Source organism: Hypomesus nipponensis, chromosome 11, assembly GCF_054491055.1.
Source record: "Hypomesus nipponensis isolate SF chromosome 11, ASM5449105v1, whole genome shotgun sequence".
Classification (NCBI taxonomy): domain Eukaryota; kingdom Metazoa; phylum Chordata; class Actinopteri; order Osmeriformes; family Osmeridae; genus Hypomesus; species Hypomesus nipponensis.
Window position 1 is genome coordinate 18,117,368 of NC_140371.1, and position 20,785 is coordinate 18,138,152.

At 40.8% G+C, this 20,785-nt stretch overlaps 3 protein-coding genes across 3 annotated transcripts; 2 read left to right on the plus strand and 1 right to left on the minus strand.

Moving 5' to 3' along the window:
• Nucleotides 1–6,598: 6,598 nt before the first annotated feature.
• On the plus strand, nt 6,599–9,548 carry mtrf1l (mitochondrial translational release factor 1-like). Its single transcript, XM_084710279.1, has 7 exons — nt 6,599–7,595; nt 7,686–7,765; nt 7,884–8,067; nt 8,303–8,466; nt 8,588–8,705; nt 8,963–9,099; nt 9,287–9,548. The coding sequence occupies exons 1-7, from the start codon at nt 7,139–7,141 to the stop codon at nt 9,500–9,502; spliced, it is 1,356 nt and encodes a 451-aa protein (XP_084566405.1). The 5' UTR covers nt 6,599–7,138; the 3' UTR covers nt 9,503–9,548.
• Nucleotides 9,549–9,913: 365 nt separating this feature from the next.
• On the plus strand, nt 9,914–12,919 carry fbxo5 (F-box protein 5). The gene is made up of 5 exons (XM_084710280.1): nt 9,914–10,186; nt 10,758–11,453; nt 11,585–11,675; nt 11,864–12,061; nt 12,218–12,919. The coding sequence occupies exons 2-5, from the start codon at nt 10,798–10,800 to the stop codon at nt 12,479–12,481; spliced, it is 1,209 nt and encodes a 402-aa protein (XP_084566406.1). The 5' UTR covers nt 9,914–10,186; nt 10,758–10,797; the 3' UTR covers nt 12,482–12,919.
• Nucleotides 12,920–17,539: 4,620 nt separating this feature from the next.
• vip (vasoactive intestinal peptide) lies at nt 17,540–19,802 on the minus strand. Its single transcript, XM_084709813.1, has 6 exons — nt 19,671–19,802; nt 19,036–19,140; nt 18,622–18,726; nt 18,107–18,238; nt 17,900–18,002; nt 17,540–17,748 (listed from the first exon to the last, which is right to left on the minus strand). Coding segments are annotated over exons 1-6 (456 nt in total). The 5' UTR covers nt 19,673–19,802; the 3' UTR covers nt 17,540–17,739.
• Nucleotides 19,803–20,785: the final 983 nt, after the last annotated feature.

Below are 20,785 nucleotides of genomic sequence, written 5' to 3' on the forward strand. Positions count from 1 at the left end.
GCTGAAATCAAATAATTTCACAGTCTAACACAAGATTGGGTATAAGAACTGTAAGTTTTTTTTGAGTATCCATCCCTGTCTACAAGCTGACCTGGTACTGAGTCCACAGTCATAGGTTAGTGAATTGGGATGAGGCACAAAAATGTCATTACCCAGGAATTTGGGAATCAATATTTACTTTTTCCTTCTTGGATATCTTACCGAAAAAAGATTGTGTGTAAGAGGATAGTGAGGACAAACCCTGAGCCCTGGGGCAAAATCTCTCTTGTACTCTCACATATTTGTTCAGATTGGGTGGTGGTAGAGATGTTAGGTATAGTGTCTAAATGATCCTCATTCAACTCAGCCCTCTTTAACCCTTGTGCTGCCTTCGGGTCACATGACCAAAAGGTTCATAACGAACCATTGTTGTGTTTACCCAATTTTACCCAATACAAAGGCAAATAAAAATAATTTTCTTTTAACCTTCGCAATGTGGGGGGTCTGAGACAGCCCAACGGTTAAAAGAAAATGCTTCACTTTGTTTTTGTATGCGGTATAATTGTCGCAAACGAAGGTGGGTCACAATGACTGATGGGTCAGAATGACCCGAGGAGAACACAAGGGTTAAGGTTATAGAAAACAACAGTCAACAAGTAGAGCATGGCCAGTGTTTCAAGGCATGGCATAGAGTCTCATTTAAACCTGGAAATATCACACAGGTGACTTCATAAGGGTCTGTGGATTTCATCAGCTATGGCACTGGCCCTCAACTTGCCAAGTGAATACAGAGCAAGCGGTACTCATCATTTATTTAACATAACCAGCTTTTGGAATGTAGAGAGGTGTATGTTGGATAACAGTATTGAAAATAGGTATTGGCTTCGAGTAGTTTAATATCTATAGCTTGATCCAACAATCTCAGTACAGCTTGAAACCAGAGAGACTGGTCAGTTTGTATATTTTAAGTGGCTTCATTAAGATGTAAAAACAATCCTGAGCCTATTTTCTTGAAGAAAGCTAATGTGAAAACATTCCAACGCCTTTAGGTAAAATATACTTTCAGGGATTCCAACGTGTTTTCTGAATAAACAAACTGCTGAGTGGATTTCACCTGAGACATGCATTCTTTAAAGTTGATTAATTTCAATATTTCATATCCACCGCCATTCTCCCTGACACACCTGGAGGGGGGAGAGGGGTGCTGAATTGAACTGTTGTATCTGCAGTCTGGTCATGTTATCTTTCATGTTGTGTGATGGATTTTATGTGTTTTTTAATAACTGGCTGCAACCAAAAATCCCTGTAGCGGGATTCCAAAACATTTGACTTGATCCAAAATATAGTATAAGAAGAAGTAGTTGCACCCTGCAGAAGAGACGACCACAACCATCTTACACATTACTTGTGGATGTCCCCTCAGACTGAATTTCATAATTTAACATAACCATAGGTAGCAAAACTTTCTTGGTTTGATTTCCTCATAACACCATCAACCCTATCTATTCCTTAAAATGGCAAAATAACAGTGCCAAAAGCACTACTGATAAGCCACACACACACACACGCACGGCCCAGAAAGAAGAGTCAAATGCAGATATGGGAACTATTCTCAGAACTCTCACGCGGGCCCCCTGCGGAGAACTGACACACTGAGCTGTGGACATAACATAACTCGACCACTGTGCAACTCCAATGTTTGTTTACAAACGTAGATGCTATGCAGCTAAGAAAACAAGTATGTATAACTATGTTTCTCACGCATCAAAGTGAAATACATCAAGTGATTACAGTGGCTGACTGGCTGTTTGAAGGGCAAGGGCAAACATAAAAGTCCGCCAGTGAAGTGATATATGTTGGTTGGTAATTAATGGAATACTTTTGGAATATTACATTTCAACCTATGTAAAATATCCCTTGCATTTTTACATAACATTTTCCATTCATTCTGGATGCTGAAGAAGCCTAATAAAATTCACAGTTGCACAGAGTATGTGTGACGGTCTATAGAAAACTGTGATGCAACGGTAGCGCAGTGCGATTATGTGATCATCCAGCCATGCATTCTGTGTTTCATTGACAGGGGTTCGTTTGCCAAAATTTCGAACGTTTAAATATTTTACGATATGCAGTTATGCACCTGCACAAAATGACATTTGACAACGTCGCGTAGCTTCTCAATACAAACTCCTTACATGTTCGCGTCTGTGTCAGCGTGTTCGCAGCAACCCCCTTAACATTGAGTTGCCTAAATAGATGAATAACAGTACTCACGTTTGAAGCTGCTGTGTTATATTATCACGTGGTCAGCTGCACTGCATGTTTGTAAGAAAAGTTAATACGCTATCCCTTTTTCATTCCGTTATATTTCGCTTTAGTAACCGACCCTGTTGGCAACTCAATTTGGCTGCAGTCATTCTGAGGCCCGTGGTGGCGTGGCACAGTGCAGGTCGCAGTCAGTAGAAGTCTGGTTGTCCCAAATTCCTATACAAACTGAACGCCTTTTGGATTTTCAGACTACAAATCCAAGTTTAATCCTTTACTATTGGAATTCACATCATTTGAAAGTGGGGTGGGAAAGTCATTATGGAAAGTTTTCCACTGCAATATATCCCACTCTATATAGGCTTTCAACTTCTTCCTACTCCAATTGCTTAGATGCCATTTTATGGAAAAACATTAACATCCTTTTCACTCTACAATAACATTACTTATCATCCAGTGACAAGTACAATAGAGTATAATGAAGTCATCTCTATCAGTTTACACCCATTGTAAACCTAACTCAAGTGAAAAGGACTGTGTCTAGGGTGAGATTTAAGGCATTTCTGTGGAGTAAAAGGAGCTGCTAGACAGACGTGCTTGGACTCACAAAGGCCACCCAGCTATGAAGATGCACTTGAGGGGCTATTTTTGTTGGCCAATTCCCCTTTTATCTTCCCCTCTCTTTACACTACAGAACTTGTCCAATAACCCCACAGCAACTGTCCTGTGTTGCGTCACATGCTGCCTTGCTTTTAATAGCACTCCCACAGTCACAGACTGTGTGAGGGGATATCTGGGTCAGCAGGTGCAACTGACCGACTCAAATGATAAGTGCCGGGTTTCCCAGATTCATTAAGAAGCTCTTAACGCTAAGAGCTTCTTAAGAACGTTGTAAGAGCGCTCTAGAATGCTCTTAGAACGTTCCTATGAAGCTCTTAGAGTTAAGAGCTTCTTAACGAATCTGGGAAACCCGGCCAAGGTTGTTTGGTCAATGACACAAATTAGAGACAAAATAACAAATGCTAACTTGCTAGCTCCCCCTTCCCCTCACATGTGCCTGTTAATTGACTGGGCCTCATCATCCCTGGAAACAATATCACACCACAGTGGCCCCCAAGACTGAGGGGAATACGTGCATTTGTATTATGCCAACAGGTGCCAATGCCTTCCTGTGTTGCTACTACAACCTATTTCATATTTAATGTTGATTAATTAGATGTTTCTTTAATCTAGCAGTCTCTGTAACTGTAAAATGTATGTATTCAGAATGATCTAACTATGTAAACATGTCATTTCCAATGAAGGTTACAATCACCTTACTACCCTGTATAGACCATGTAAATCATTTGTATCAGGACATTCACCTGATACTTTTAACTTTTTCATTCACATCATAGTCTAATGAACAGATATTGAATTGTATTAAGAAGACCAAGGCCATGGGATTCAGGGTAGTTCTAACAAACAGTGCCTTTGTTACCGTGCTTGTGAGCTGCAGCTGTTTGGCTGACATTATAGGGACACACACTGTCTTCCCCTCAGTCAGTCTCTCAAAGTATCAGACCCCCCCTTAATGTACTGTACTATGAAAGTAGAGAGAGTATCAAATATTATGTACATATTATATCTATTAACATACATAGCTGTGCAACCGGATCCAACATACAATACAGTAAACCTATTGCCTGATTAATTATACAGGTCAACTGTAGGCTTCTATATATCAACTATAAGAGGCCCATATAACAGTTTCAGAAGACTGCTGTAAGAGCATGTCCTTGCTAAATCATTTTAACTCCATTGTAGCTGTCTGGGTGCCCCGCAAAATTGCTGTTAAGAGCTGGGCCCCCCCTAATTCCCATGCCTCTGGTAATCTGTGGTGACACAGCAAAGTTGCTGGCCTGACCCATTTAAAGAAAATCCCTCAAACTCCCTTGAATAATTAGCACATCATTTAACTTTGAAACAGATGTACGTTTCTCTCCTAGTCTGTGGCATGGCCTAGGAGTCAAATACTATTTGCTTTCAAGAGGAACAGGCCAACAATTAAATGGAGAGTTTATTAGGCTAAAATAAGGCACATAATGATGGATGGCTTAAGACGGCATCTGATCTGTCTTGTGATAACTACCCTTAGCTCCACTGACCCAGTATCACACTATGAACCACTGGAACCTTGCTAATAGGTCCACAGGGGTGGTCATTTGTGACTTCAGGGCTGATGTTGTAACTAGATTAGGACAGTTAGTTAGCATTCTGGAAATCCGAAGGCATTAAGGCCAAGCCATATTATGGGCCCCTTAGACTGGGATAAACGCAGTTGTGTCTCAAATCGTTTGAGACCACCATGGCATGACAACCATCGTGAATGTTACACAATTAAAATGTTTACCACTAGACTCTTACAATAAAGTCAATGATCCAGAGCTTTAGGGAATAACACTGTAACAACATTTTATGGAATGTCTGTGTGGATGCAATAGCTAGTACAGTGCCCTTGTGTAAATGAAAGGGAATTTGAAGGAATCTGGCTAAACTCTAGCCTGCTTTAAACTTTGCTAGTGTTCCATGCCATGCCAGTCAATACAGTTTGAACTTAGATTTTGTGTAATTAAAATTGCATAAGCAATTCTGAATGAAGAGGAATATGGTTAAATTATAGTAATGGTTCAAAAGGAAAAAAGTATCTGAATCAAGCAAGTTAGTACAGACTGCTGAAAACTGCTTACATTCTAAAATTAGATTCAAGTCCGATTCAAAGAGCTAAATCTCATTAAAAACTAGATGTAGTAAGCCTGTTGAAATGCTTAAACATTTGGTTGCCTAAAATATGACAAAAGGAAATTCTGGTGGCACCTAACAAATCGTTATGTCGTCATCTTTTGTTGGTCACTCTACAAATCACAGATGGCGAGAGTTAAAGGACTACTATGAAATAGCCGAGTATGCCTTACATGTATTACTTATATGCAGTACAATATAGAGACAAAGAGGGCAAACAATGATCCAAAAACCTATACCAGACACATAATATATAATTAAATGATATGATAAGTAACAATACTACGCTTAATGTGGTTAGCTCTGCACTGTCAAGTTTACTGCAGTGCAATGAAAGACGCAGCCACTAGGTCAGACATGATTTGTGTACAAAATTGGATGCTGAGTGTTTACATAACTATTCAAATTGGTTGTAGGTTAAATTATTAAAATTAGACAATGAATTCCTCCCATAAAAGGAAATATGCAATGGTGAAATGCAGATATACAATATAAATAAATATCATTATTTTCTATGTTTTCTTCTCGCTGTCAGGATGGTGAATTATTCTTACAGACCTTCCAATGTCAAATGCATCTTTCTCTCGCACAGTAACACACTAGAACACTCAACTAGTCCATAGTAACTGTAGCCTACACTAGAATTTTTTGCAGAGCTTTAATATGAAACAAAACAGAAGAGTTGTGTAGACCAGAATGGTTGAGGAAATTAAGTTTGGTACACACATTGTGCATGGTACATTCAAATATCACACGGATATGTTGAAATAAGAGAATAATCATACACAGTAGTCCAATACATAAATCTTCCGTCGTTTATTTGGGCTTCTAACTTAAGTCAATAACTGTGTTTGAAGCTACTGTCATATTTACACCCAGTTGTTTTGAGTTCAGTGTGAACATAATGTGCTCCTCTTAAATAACCAATTAAATGTTTCTCAGAGTAAACAGCTCAACTGTGTCAAATAGAACTTGAGGATATGGTATTGAATCTACATGGATATCTCCCTTAGGCATCACCTTTGTTCCCTACATGCTCAAACTTCCAAGCAAGTACACTTCAACCATACCAAATGAGTGTGCACCACCACAGAATCGACAAATACAATAAATGTTCTGGTAACCAAAGCAGCCTCATTAGTTTTTATTTATTTGATAATTTGTGTTTTAAAATAAAGACAAGATAGGCCTATGACGGCTGAAGTCTAGAAGGAAGGACATACATGTATAACATTTCCCAAAATAATACGGTGAATCTGCATTTTAGGGCTTTGGGAAACTTTAAAAATAATAAAATAATATAAAAATATTTTAAAGGGACAGAACTAGGACCAGAGGGTTTTAATGACATGATCATAAACCTAGAAAAGTTGGCTATATATAAAATTGCATAAATTCAAATTAGAGCGACCAATACCATCCCTTTGATGCGTCCAAGGTAATGTGAAAACGTATTTTGTTTTGAGCCCACAGACAGACCAACCGTACAATACGCTTAGCAGTTCTAGGTTCAGTTCAAAGCAAATACAACATTAATAGAGAAATATTTTTATAAAATGGAGAGCCCAGTGAGCTTTGTAGAGGACCAACCTGAATGCAACCAGAGGACAGGTTGGCTGGATGCGTGAACATGCCTCTTCTGCCATCTTTCGGTCAGAAAAGGTATTGGTCAATAGGTAGGTAACGCCCCTGTCTGTAAAAAAATGATTTAAAAGGTCACCTTAGCAGTTTTTGAGGTATTTTTCTTTTACAATTTCTCCCAACGTCAATGATTTCTTTATTTACAGAAGGCCTATTATAACAATTATTGTATTTAATACTGGCGTGCTGGTGTGACTGACTGCGCATGTGCTCCGAATAAGCATGGCAGCACCCTGCCACTCAAGAGTAACTATGTGAAACCTGTCGACGGTATGAATTAACTTAGTAAAAAGGAGTAAATATAGTTGTGTTGAACGGCGATGTATTCGGCATGTTTACGAATACAATAAGAAATAAGTAAAGGATAATCTTACAAGTGTTAGGGTTGTTTTGCAGCAGTCTAGCTAACTAGCTTAGCAGGTCAGAACATCGGTGTATTATTACAGAGATAAGGCAAGACAAATGAGCTACAATGAGCTTTTCCTGGAAAACTTGTAGACAAGCTTTTCACGTTTCCATTAGGAAGTTGCATGAACTGTCCTCGATGACACCCCATCAGACCTCGTCCTCTGGCGTCTTAAGCCAAAGAAGATACCGAGTATTATCTCACCGTGATAGACTTCCCAATTCGCAATTAATAAATTGCCACTGTAGAACATTCCACTCCACGCAGCCATTGAGGATTACTAAAGTACTGAATGTGGACGAGATCTTTGCTCAGAGATCTCTGCAGGACTACCTGAAGAAGATAGAGACTGAGTATTATGAATGTCTGCCAGTTATCAACATGAGTGAAGGACTGAAGATTAGCGAGGAGGAGCTAAGAGCTAAAAGAACCAGGGAATCTGAATTAGCGCCCCTGGTTCAGTATATCAGGGAACTGAAAACAAAACAACAGGAGTTTGCAGAGACGGAAAAGTTACTCAAAGGTATGTACGCACAAGCTGTAAGTAAATAATTACCGTTAACATTCTGAGACCTGACATGGTGTATTGAGTATGTTCCCATGGTCTTTAAAGATGAAGACCCAGACATGCGTGAACTGGCAGTCTTGGAGAACGAAGTCTGTCTATCAAAGATTCAAGATCTTAGACAAAAGGTAAAACTTAAACCGCACACTGTGTCAGTATTTTATTGTCACACCCCACTACCAAAATAAAAAAAAACTGAAAAGAGTGATCCTTCTCATCCTGTTGCTTTTCCCTTCGTCCTCTCAGATTCTGGACATGTTGGTTCCTGAGGATGAGGCAGACCTAAGCGACCTGGTCCTGGAGCTCACAGCCGGGGTTGGAGGCCAGGAGGCCATGCTGTTCACTGCAGAGATGTTCGATATGTACCACAGCTTCACCCAGCATCAGGGGTGGAGCTTTGAAATCTTGGATTACATGAAGAGTGAGATGGGTCAGTGGCATGTATTTGATTTGTTCATTCAGACTGTCACAGTGGTTGTCTTGGTAAAAAAAAAGCAATAGCTAATGAAAGGCCCAATACCTGAAGCTGTCTTCATACGGTCCTCAACTGAGATACCATTATCTGGGTGTACTTTTAAGGTCATAGACGTTGAGTACATAAGTTTGTCTGCCTGTCTGTGTTGCGGTGTCTGATGTGCTTGTTTTACATCTTTCTCTGTTTGCAGGCGGGTTGCGTCATGCGTCAGCTAGTGTCAGTGGTCCTCAGAGCTATAAAAGGATGAAGTATGAGGCAGGGGTCCACCGCGTTCAGAGGGTCCCCAAGACTGAGAAACAGGGCCGCATGCACACCAGCACCATGACAGTGGCCATACTGCCCCAACCCACTGAGGTGAGACCTGAGGTTCCTCCAATAGTGTGTTACCCAACGGAGCATACTATTGTGAGTATTAGAATGTTCCAGTGTCTCTTGTTAACTAAGAGTATCTCTTTATTTGTGTTGTCCTGATCAGATCTCATTCACAATCAATGCCAAAGACTTGAAGATTGAGACCACAAGGGCAAGTGGAGCAGGTGGCCAGCATGTCAACACTACAGACAGCGCTGTGAGAATTGTTCACCTCCCCACAGGCAAGCAGACATTACATTTACATTTAGCAGACGCTCTTATCCAGAGCGACTTACATTAAGTACAGGGACATTCCCCCCGAGGCAAGTAGGGTGAAGTGCCTTGCCCAAGGACACACTGTCATTTGGCACAGCGGGGAATCGATCCGACAACCTTCTGATTACTAGCCCGACTCCCTCACCGCTCAGCAATCTGACTCCCTTTTTCCCCGTCTTCTATCTAGGTGTATCTTGACTGTGATCTCTGTTGTTTCTCCCAGGTGTGGTTGCAGAATGCCAGCAGGAACGGTCTCAGCTGAAGAACAAGGAGAAGGCCATGAAAATGCTGAGGGCTAAGCTCTACAGCATGAGACTGGAAGAGGAAACCAGCAAGCGTTACTCTGCACGCAAAGTCCAGGTAGGCTGTAAAACTAATATACAAATTGTGTATCTTATCTACATGGCTGTGCTTATAATAATCAATGTAGAGGACCTTTACTCTATCACACAACCAGACAAAAGCAATGGATGAGGAATAACTGTGACTGTATGTAAATAAGTGGATTGGACAAGTGCTTTTCTTATCTTTCATCATTTTTCTCCAGATTGGCACCAAAGGAAGGTCTGAGAAGATCAGAACGTACAATTTCCCCCAAGACAGGATAACAGACCATCGCATAGGGAAGACAATCCATGGTGTGAGAGAGTTTCTTTCAGGGGAGGATTTACTGGACGAGATGAACTCAGCTTTGCATGAATTTTCGAACCAGGAGACTCTTATGGACATACTAGGAGAGGATGAACATGATGTTAAAATATAGCAGGGATTCAAAGAGACAATAATAAAGCTGTGAAGTGTGACATGTTGAGGACCAAGTGATTGTTGTTTGTTTGTCCTGGTAGGGTTTGAGGGGATAGCCCATTCACACATTCCACCCTACAGGTGTGAATAACCTGAAAAGCGCAAGTACTCATTGGGCTTTGAGGAGAACTACTCCTAGCTATTTTTACGTTATATTGTTTATAAACGTTCTACTTCAGAATTGGCTCGTTTGACTGTAGATCGAGAGGATTGCAGGTTTAATGCAACAAGCCGAAACAACTATTATTTATGTATGCATACCTAAATACACTATCCATTTAAACCAGTTATGGGTCACGATCGAGTATTTAATACACGATGCAATGCAGGCGTAATGTGAAGCTTGCTTAGTAAGTAGATTGTTTTCCTTCTTGTTTTGGTGGGAAAAAAACTGCGGGATTATACATTTATCGCGCAGCCGTGTCACACGTGGTTGTCTTATTCGCCATTGGCTGGGGTTTTAAAGGTAGCTGTCCCGCTTTGATTTCATTGGACTGTGCCGTTTTTACACGAATTTCAAATGTGGAGGAATCGAGCGCTCTTTCATTTCCCCCACACTAGGACGTACACTGGCACGGGGATTACTGTCTAGGTAATGCTGCATAGTTGTTAGGAACCAAGATTCCTCTTTTCAAGTCACAAGGTACGAAACATTCTGATTTAGTAAGTTACAAATAAGGGTGTTTAAATTGTCTACTTGTTAGCTACTTTTACTACTTGACTCTAGAATTGACTGACCGACTGGTTAGCTTCCTTGTACTAGCTAGGTTAGCTCTAGTTAGTTAGCTAGCTGTTGAATATTTAGAGCTGGTGAAACTTAACATTACATTTGTGCAACTTGTTATGATATGACACATTGTGTTTGTGCAATTACAGTTTTTATATTCGCTCAAATGTTTCTTTTTGAACGGAAGCTGGCGCGTAAATTTGGCGTACGCCCCCATTATTTTTGCTTGTGAAGAATATTTCTGTAATAGATAAGTAACGAATTATGAAAGTATTAGCTAACTACTGACATCACTTAAAATGTTGAAAAGTCAAGCTTTTATAGCAATCTAGTTAACTAGTAGCACCAAACCTGCCTCACCAGATAAATGGGTATGCAAATTGTAGCTGACAGAAATGAGGGGGAAAGTAGTTTGAACCAAGGCCCGACCTAAAGTGTTTTACGCCTTTGACATTACGCACATCTAAAGTGTTCCCTCCTTTTCCAGGATTGCAAAGAAGTCAAAAAATTACGTTAGCGAAGTCGAAATGAAGTGCCCAGCTAGCTTCGAGGATCACCGGGCTCCGTGCAGCACTGAGAAAGCTGCCGCCGACTTCAAGATGCCTGCCCTAAAAAACTTTTTACGGAAGGAATGCGTCGACATCGTAGTCAAGCCTCAGTTGTCTCCTGGTTTGCCCCGCGACAGCGTGTCTTTTAATAACAACAGGGGTGTCCACAACAAAGAAAACAACAAGAAAGAACATGACAGAATACTGAACGAGGTGTCATTGAACTGTGAGGAATTTGAGGACAGTGGTTACCTATCCTTGCAGAACAGCCTACTTGAAAAAGGCGATAAGAGCTATGAATCAGAAGAGAATCTAGTATCAACTTGCTTAGGTCAGGAGGATCTGGAGAGGTACACTTCATCTACCCCTTCTGCCAAAAACCACAGTGAATCACACCTCCCTATACTTAAGTTCCAGCAGACTGTGTGTCAGGAACTCAGAAAGACCTTCAGCAGGACCAAGAGCTATGACTGGACAATCATTAGCAAGCTGGCCAAGGATTTTAATCTAGATAGAGTCATCGGAGGACACATGGGGCGGGAGTGTGTGGATGTGTTCACGTCCTTGCTGGAAAGAGACATGAGACACATCCTCACAAGGATCCTGGGGATGCTTGGAGAGGTGGACTTGATCCAGTAAGTAGGATACTCTTTCCTGACACCTTTTGATAGACATGGTGTGGTGAAGCTAGCACAAGTTAACAACATGGGTGACGTTTCCTCTCAAGAATTCATGTTATTCATGACTGTCTTCTCTTTCTTCCTAGCTGCAGAATGGTAAGCCGAACCTGGAGAAGAATCATCCTTCAGGACAAGGCTGCACTCGCCAGATGCCAGGAGGCAGAACAGAGATTTGAGGTAAGAGCCGACTCAATTTTGTCCACAAGCCAGGTTAACTGACTGACCATTAGCCCACAATGAGTTGGTACATTTTAGAGGTCTCTGCCATTTGTATTGACACTGTCATACTATGAAAAGGGACCCAAAAAAATGGGGGTTCATCAAGTGGAAGTGTATTTAACAATTGTTGCTCCTGTTTATGGCAGGACTCTGGAAATGCTCAAGGACTGGAGAGTGGGGACTGTCTGACGCGCAGCGCTGCCCTGTCCAGGGTGGTGCTGTCCTGCATACAGACCGTAGCCTCCACATCTGCCCAGCGTGCCTCCAAGAGGAGTCCGTTGCAGAAAGATTGCACTCCCTCAACCCGCAACTCTCATGCCACACGCTTCAGGGAATACCAGGAGGTGTGTATTGGTCCAGTCCTGTTTTTGCTTCCTAATATCCAGTTCATAGAGGGCAGCTCACTGGTGTCTTCTGACCCTCTCTCTCGACAACTATAGAGCATAGAAGGCGTGGCCAGAGAAGTCTTAACTCATTCGTGTTGTGTTTTCCTCCTCCAGGTTGCCAGTTCCCTTAAGCAGCATGAGTCTCTGAAGCACTGCAAGCTGTGTGGCTCCCCAGCCAAGCACAACGCCCGCGCCCTCCGTGCCACCTGCACGAGGCAAAGCTGTGCCTTCGACTTCTGTACCCTGTGCCAGAGCCACTTCCACGGCTCCTCGGCCTGTCGCACCGTTCTGCCCCACGGGCCCGGCAGCAGCACGTCCAGGGACAAAGCCATTCTGATAGGCAGTGCCCGCAGCAAGAAGAACGTCAGAAGGCTGTGAAACCAACCATGTGTCTTTTAACCCTAAGACTCTCAAGAGAAAAAGCTAATGATTATTGGAGTTTTATTCAAGGACCTTTTTTAGCTTAATCAGTGCTCACTCCTGTGGCCACCTGCCACAGACTAAACCCAAAGGGATCTCTCTGTGGAATACAGAGAGATCGGGGACAATCAGGTTTTTCTTGCGCCAGTTTACTGCCGTTCTGTCGTCATGAAACGTCCATCATCATCGGGGGGGGGGGGGGGGGGTGTTGTAATACCATATGGAGAAGAAAATATCAATCCAGCAAAAGATGGTTATTGTTTTATTGGGATTGTGCATTGGATTTCTTAATGAAATGTGATTGTCCATGATATTTGTAAATCTGCTTTTTTTATGTGACATATGTAAATATGTACTGTTTTAATAAATATTCCCTGTTATATTTTTAAATGCCAATTTATCTTGTTTCGTTTGTAAAAAAAGAAAAAGAACGTTTCAGTTTATTGCACAAGGCACCCATAGTTGGATAGTACTCCCTTTCTCCACTAGGTGGTGTTATAGACTACAAATAGCTGTCTATCGTTACCTCTATGGTAGATGGTGCTGTGGATTTTAATTTTGTTTCATTCATCCATTTTTTACTTTCCTTCCACCATATTATTCCTGTCCTTGTTCCCTCTCAGACACCCAACACGTTTCAGTGCATTATCTTGGCTCACCTGTTCAGGAAATGAAAGCAAGTCCTTTTACAACATTTACATTTATTTAGCAGATACTATTATCCAAAGTGATGTACAATAGTGAATACAGAAAGTACAGCAGAAATTCAAGCATCAAAAGTGCATGGTTCTAAAAACAAATGTCAGTCTGTATTTGTTATCCACATTGCAAAGTAACCACATCTTAACTACCATGCAGGCATGGTGAGCAAAAGGATACTGCAGCACATCTTAATGACTCAAACACAGTACAGCGCTAACATCTCAGAGCAGCTAGCTAGTTATGGCTTGGTCAAAGAACTTAAGTGTATTAATCTCTCAATTACAGTGGTGCATAGTACAGTCAAGCAAAGACATAATTGCAACAAACCATGTTTTGTACTATTTTTTTTCAGAAAATATGAGTATCTGTGATTAGGGTTACCCTAGGCAAGGCTGACCCAGCAATAAGTCACAATATGAGGTTATTCCAATATCTTGATATTCAATTTATTATATCTCTAGTTAAATCTTAAACTTGTGGATGTTGATTTGTCACATGACGTGGCAGCAAAATGAACACATTGCACGAATTGACATTGATATCAAGTGGCACAAATCCATTAAGATGTGTACAAGCTTATCTGAAATCAAGTAGGCCTACATTGTTTTTTCAAATATGCAGGCAATGTCAATATATTATTGAAAGATGTTGTGGAGATATGTTCAAATAAAAAGTACCCAGTGTAATTCAAATGTAATTTCTTCTCAACTGGACCGAGTCATTGGTTTCACAGAGTCGTGTATTTCTGGGGAAGGTAATCATACACAGCAGCTTGCAGTCTCGAATGAAGAAATCAACCTTTTTTTTTTTTTTTTTACTATAGTTTGACGACAAAAAAAAAAGAATACAAATAAAGATTCAAGCCATGAAATAAGGAAAGTCCCGAAGAATAAAGGCGACAGAGAGCCATGACTTTGGATCATATCGTATCCCTGGCCTGCTGGACATCAATCGTCAGTTGTTCTTCTCCACCTTTGCTGGCCCTACATTCCACATCAGGGATTTTCCCAATTCCCCTCAGTCTCAGCATGGTGCCCTTACGCAGCATACGTCAGTGTTGGACCGTGTGGTGTTGTGGCAGCTCTCCCCACCCACGGCTGCCCTGCGGCTGCCCTTGTTACTGACTGTGACAGAAATGTCAATGTGCAGTTGACTGTTGAGACTGTTCTATCTCTGTCCTAAAGCCTTCTGTAGCTCCCAACACACACACACAGAGAAACACTTGATTGTTTAGCTTTCTACATTGTCGTCGTCCCCCCCATAGAGCAGTCTATGCACTGTTATTGCTGCAACAGGTTAGTTAGAAAACTAGAAGAAAAAAAAACATAAATTCTAATTGAAAGTCAGTGGTTCTTCCACATGTTTTCAGTGTACCGTCTTAAACCAGGCATTGCTGTCACATTTCATTAGAATGGATAAGTTCCGGAATAGTAATTCAAGTAATCAAGCCTAAAATAGTCCTGGCATTAGACGTGACATTTCATCATGACCCACAACATGAGCTTCTGCTCCTGGCATTAACCCATTATTGTGTAAATGAGTGAATATCACCTATGTTGACTTTGGACAGGATCCAAATCAAAGAAAAAAATGCTCATGAAATAGTTGACTCATTGAAAGCCATACATACCTGGTTTATTTGAGATCCTTTCCATGGCTCTTTGGCTCAACATGAAGGGCATTAAGAGGCCAGATAGATGCACAAACATACACAGGGCTGTTACTGGGATATGTCCAGGTTGTATACATGTTGTAGAGTTATGTGTTTGTTCATGTGTGCACTGAGGGGATTTTCAGCCATTTGTCAGCGTTTGATCATGATTTATCTGAAGGTTGCCCTTTCCAGGCCCCAGATCTGCAGGGTCATTCATTCAGCTGATTTATTGAGCCTGAGAGACACAAGACACCTTCACTAATGAGACCTCCCTAATTGAAAAAGTCATTAACATGTTTGTCACAGACCAGGTGCTTACTGTTTCCCTTGTTTTTTACGCTCAGTTAGTCAAAACAAGATTTGAAGAAAAACAAGTTTTAGTTTTGTGCTAATTTATTTCTTTAATTATAGGAAGATACACCAAATGTGATGCAGGTTGGTTGGTGTATGACAAAGCATGAGATCATGTGACACCGATGTAGAGTGATTGGTTCCTGTTGCAGAGCCACATGTCACAGACGCAAAGGCCTGCGCCTGTCCACTGTCATCGACACCATGTGACAACCCCTCCAGATGCAAGAAACAGGAAGTAGAGTGGCAAAGGAGGCAGGAAGGCTCACCCCTGAATTTAGCCTGTAACCTGGCCTATGGTTTCCAGCCCCCCTGTACAAAATTACTGTTTTGTGGAGAGGGGCAGTGAAGGAAAAGGATAGAATGAGAGCAGGGTAGAATGGGTTGGTTAAGTACTGCACAAATCCCATAAACACACACACACACACTGCACATCTGTAGTGATAGGTCTAACTCACTAAGTGGAGGAAAAGCTACAATTACCTCCCTTCACCAACCCCAACATAGAGCACACACACACACACACACCAGAAGCAATGTGTTCCCTGAGTTAAAACACGGGGGTCTGACAGCACTCAAGCCCCTCTCTATTTGGACTCTCAGGGGCTGGGGGTAGAGGGAATGTGGGGCCATTAAGATCAACAGTAATGAGAGTTAATGAGTCTGGCCTCTCCACAAGGCAGGGAATAATCACATATCGTTCACTTTGCACTGGAGAGTGGACACACAAGCACGCACAAGCACACTGACAGGAGAGGTATTCCTGAACCAAATGTGATTTATTCTATTTCCCAGTTGTCCTAGGGTTTTCGGTGTGAGCCCTCAAGCAGGCCATGGTGAGACTTGGTATCTAGACATGCTTTCAGGGACTGATTGACCATTGCCCTCCCAGGTTTGCTGTATTATGTAAATCATTTTTTTATGTGACTGTCTCTGTTGACTGTGTTTGGTCATATTTACGTCACGGAGGTTCCACAGACCTGCACGGTTGTAATTCCATCTTTGTTTTTTGGTACATAGAGGTATGGACAGAGATGTAATCCTATAATAAGCTAATAATATAATTGACTTTGGCCCTACCATTATCTACCCCCTCCCCCATAGCAGATTCCTTCTGACATTTATGAGTCAAACATCTATTTTGACACACTGACTCATATGTTTAAACAGCTATGTTTTTGTTGCTGGCTTCAGGGATTTCAGCACGCTCAACCAGTTGGAGCACAAGTCACCGATGACTGTGTCCATGTAATCTTGCCCAGCATATTGTATGTGTTACGACCTCCATCCAAATAATCACCAAATGAGAAACAACGGGAATGTTTGCAACTGTTTTATTTATTTATGAGTATTATCTGGATCTATTGAAAGGGACATCCTGTAGAAAAGGACCACTATCTATGGTAAACAATTTATGTCTTACATTTCTTTCTCACTTTCTTCTCATGCTTTGGCCTTGACCTTCTCAAAGAGATCACATTTACATTTAACTAACTTTACGTTCCATGACAAAATAGTACAAGACAAGAAAGGGATGACCTATCTACAGAACCTTATAGTCAATTATTTCTATAACTCCTTAGACTAAATTGTATAATTGTGTGCCACAGACAATATCTAAATGAATAATGTATGTACCTCACAGACTTTTCTCAACTATCTCCAATGTGTTCTTATGGTTTAAATATCCTTATCATGATTGTGTTAATTTAAAGTTACTGGCAGCTAGAAAACCCAGCAAGAAATAAACTTTCCTGCCTCTAATTGCTCACCTTTAGCATTCCAGGGGAGTACTTGCAGAGTAACAAGCACAGTTATTTATGAGGATTAAACCACTTTCCTAGTGTTATCGTTTGGTCTTCAACTGTAGCTTTTTCTTTTTTCCCTGCTGAGCCCCCATTGCAAAATAGGTTTTAACCTCTAAATCATATCATTAGGATTGTATCAACAAAGTTGAACGTCTTCAAGTGTGAGGTGCTGCTTGGTCACTCCTGGCAGCAAACCTGTGTACCACTATTCTCAGACAGAACATCTTCAACACAAGCATTTACTTACAAAAGTACTCAGCTTTGAAAAATAAACAGACATATTTTTATTTGGTGAGTTACATCACTAGATTGCTCTAGGCAGGTTTATGCACAGATATAGCTTTGTTCTAAGTGGATAAAAAGTGATTGTATGCATCAATATAGCTTCAAATGTGGTCCTCATCTGCTTAAGCTCTTGCTATTAAACTGTACTGTGCAGAGCTATATCTACGGAGTACTGAGGTCCTGCTAACAGCAGATTTATCCCAATCAGGTGAAGTCACATATTATTTACTGTGGCCTGCATCATCGAGGGTTAAGTCTTTAGTTTAAGTGTCTTATATACAATGTAAACATATACTTGATAGATAACCACATTGGACTCTGACACATGTCAGTTACAGATGTCCTTTTTAATACTTTTGGAATGGCAGGTCAATGAAGATGTGTGGTTGAGGTTTGCGTACACACACTGCTCTCCCTCAAAGTGGCTGCAAAAGGAAGTTAGGGAAGGGAGGTGGGGAGGAAGAGATGGAGAAGGAGAGAAAACAGATTATTGAGAAGGAAGGACAAGTATAATGATGGTGCACTGATAATTCATGATTTCCAATCTAACATTAACAGGGGAGAAGCCTAACCTACCAATTGGAAATTTATAAGATGATCTACATTGACGTCATCATAGCTCTCCTGAAAAGTTGGGTCGTTTATGGACTCCTCCGGAACACTGGGAGGATCTTCTAGGCTGAGGAGAAAGAAGAGAAGTGGTCTAAACGAGGCACGAAGAACAGCAACCATGCCCTCACACAAAAATGCTAACTGCACACACGCACACACATGCGCACAAACCTTCTTTTTCCTGTGAGGACTGAGTTCAGGTATTTCTTCACGGCCATCTGTTTGCGGAAGCGGCTGTAGTTGTCTGTGAAGATCGCATCTGAGTGTCGCTTCACTGGGACTTGGTCCTCCATCATGTCGTCACTGAACACACATAGGTCAAACAAAAACCCTCTTCAGTCCAACATCTCATCATGGACTGTGCTTTCATACTATGAATTCATTTGAACACGCTAGAGTTATCAATAGTACATTTACTGAAACTCAGCAACAAATATAGTACAGACAATAAAATTGATTACTCAAAGCATGTCATGTCATAAACTTTAAAATGTAAAGAGCCTAGGCCTCCTTGAAAATATGATCAAATCAATGTCCTCTGATATGAGTGTTTATATAGGCCTGTATTAAATCTAGACACAAAATATATATTTAAATGGGATCTACGACTACATTTGAAATATAAATTATCTTCCAAAATCCATAATTCCCAATGACAAGCGCCCGCCTGTAAGCCTACTGCTCACCTGACGCGCTTCCCAATCAAAGATTCCAGATACCGTCGCGCTGATAACTGCCCAAGAAGTTTGCTGTATCCGCTTGTAAAGAGACCGTCTGCGTGTCGCATCGGTCTGGGAAGAAAAAGAGCAAATTACAATTGCATTATATAAATCTAGCAAATATAATTGACAAAACATTGTGATTTTTTGGTCAGGTAAAAACAAGCAACTGAAACGGAAGACTACTGAAAATAGCCTCACTTCAATAGATTAGGCAACATGTTACTAAATTCCGTGAATGATTTTCATAAACACAATTTCATAATTGTATTAGTTAAAATAACTTGCACAGCAGAGATAGTAGGCTGCATGAGTTACTTTAAGAACAAACGAAATAAAACAATGTAGACTATATTGTTGCCTTCTATAGTCGTAGCCTACCTCGTAGATGCATATGGTAAACTCAGAGTCCGGGAATATAACACACTGCACAGGGCTATAAGGAGAAGCAGCTGGGGACCGTTTCTTTGAACCATCGCTTTAAACCTGCAATGGAAATCAGGGAGTTTAGATGGTATCGTATAGTCTATACAATGACATGTATTGATTATTTGAATCATTGATATGAAACAACTCACAAACCATAACTCAATGCTTTTTACGCATTGGAGTTTTGATACAAAATATATCGATTGATACAAACGTCGATTACAATCTTAAAAAGCAAACCGTTTTCTAAACAATGTAATACTATTTTGCAGGTTTTATCATGTTGGTCAAATTCAGCACTGAGGTAGGAATGTTACAACTATTCAGACAAATGCGTAATTGCGCACGGGTTTTTAAATGAGTTGGTGAGCACTTTGCCGCTTAACATCTACATCGTTACAGATGCTACGAATATTCACATTCTATCTTGTCTTGCTTGAACAATTTTAAGTTCGGCAAAATCATTAATTTGACGTTAACAAAACCATAGGCTAAATACAGTCAAAAGAAAGAAAACATGTATTGGAATATGCAAATAATCTGTTTTGTTGATTTCCTTACAAATAATATCACAGAAAAGGTCTTACATGTGCTTTAAAAAATTGATCCGCGGGTCCTCTCTCTATTTGGCGCTGTCCAGGGTTCTGAACGCGTCTTCGTGCGGCAGTGAGTTCCCAAGTAGTCTCGGAACACAGTTGAAAATCTATCAGATGCTTTCCCACCGGTTAGTGTCTCTTTCTGGACCCACAGACCTCCCTCGTTTTATACATGGGATTACTTTTCATCAGGCAGGAGGGCAATCAGATTCGATCTAGGTTTTTACGTCATAACATCCCAACGGGATAGATGCGATCGTCATTGGCTTTTGGCATGCTCAGTTTGAACTAAGCTCATGGTAAAATTAAGTTTTGCTCAAACAGCAATTACTTATTTCACGTCATGGGGACTGCTCTTGACTCATCTTATGATTACCTAGTTACAATAGTTGACTTTTAAGATTGAACAAGTTTGGAGAATACAGGAGAACTGAAGACGGAATATTCTTCAGTATATTACGGTTGGAAAATTGACAAATTGGCAAGTCAATCGATTTTTTTTTTTTTGAACTTGATACTAAATTCCATTTGATTGTTTTTAATGTTAAGAGTATTCTTGCCACAGACACAAAAACAGATACAATTGGGGTAACACATTTCAGTACCACAACCACATTCCCATATTCATGTGCATTACTCCACTGCTCCCTCTCAACTCCATCTTTTTTCTCTCCTCTCTCCCTCGAGCCCACCGTTACTCTCTCCTAACTGCTTAACTCACTCATCACATGCCAGAGGGATAATTTAACGTGACAACACACATGATCTAGGTTAAATGCATGGTTAACATACATGTCAGACGTGTGGCCGGTCTGACGTATTACCTCCCATGTACTATGTACTATGTATTTACCAGTTCCCATGGATTGCATAGCACGTACCTAGTGCTCTGTTATTAAGTAAGGTTATTCACAGGACCATAATTGTTCATCGAACCACCTCCAATGCACTTCTACAATCCTCACCACTCAGCCATTCTGCAGTTGAGCAGCCATGACCAGCATCCTTGGGGGACTGAGTCACAATCCTGATGGAATAAGGCCCAAGACAAAGTAAATTAAGTATGAACCACTAGGAAAACTTACCTATTTAATTGACAGTATTGA

Excerpts from the sequence above, each read along its gene's own strand:
- mtrf1l (XM_084710279.1), top strand. The coding sequence starts at position 7,139 with ATGAGCTTTTCCTGGAAAACTTGTAGACAAGCTTTTCACGTTTCCATT. Across the intron at positions 7,766-7,883 it reads TTCAAGATCTTAGACAAAAG|ATTCTGGACATGTTGGTTCC; the intron begins GTAAAACTTAAA and ends TCGTCCTCTCAG. Across the intron at positions 8,068-8,302 it reads TTACATGAAGAGTGAGATGG|GCGGGTTGCGTCATGCGTCA; the intron begins GTCAGTGGCATG and ends CTCTGTTTGCAG.
- vip (XM_084709813.1), bottom strand. Across the intron at positions 18,727-19,035 it reads TTACCATATGCATCTACGAG|ACCGATGCGACACGCAGACG; the intron begins GTAGGCTACGAC and ends TTTTCTTCCCAG. Across the intron at positions 18,003-18,106 it reads GTCCTCACAGGAAAAAGAAG|CCTAGAAGATCCTCCCAGTG; the intron begins GTTTGTGCGCAT and ends CTTTCTCCTCAG.
- fbxo5 (XM_084710280.1), top strand. The coding sequence starts at position 10,798 with ATGAAGTGCCCAGCTAGCTTCGAGGATCACCGGGCTCCGTGCAGCACT. Across the intron at positions 11,454-11,584 it reads GGAGAGGTGGACTTGATCCA|CTGCAGAATGGTAAGCCGAA; the intron begins GTAAGTAGGATA and ends CTTTCTTCCTAG. Across the intron at positions 12,062-12,217 it reads GCTTCAGGGAATACCAGGAG|GTTGCCAGTTCCCTTAAGCA; the intron begins GTGTGTATTGGT and ends TTCCTCCTCCAG.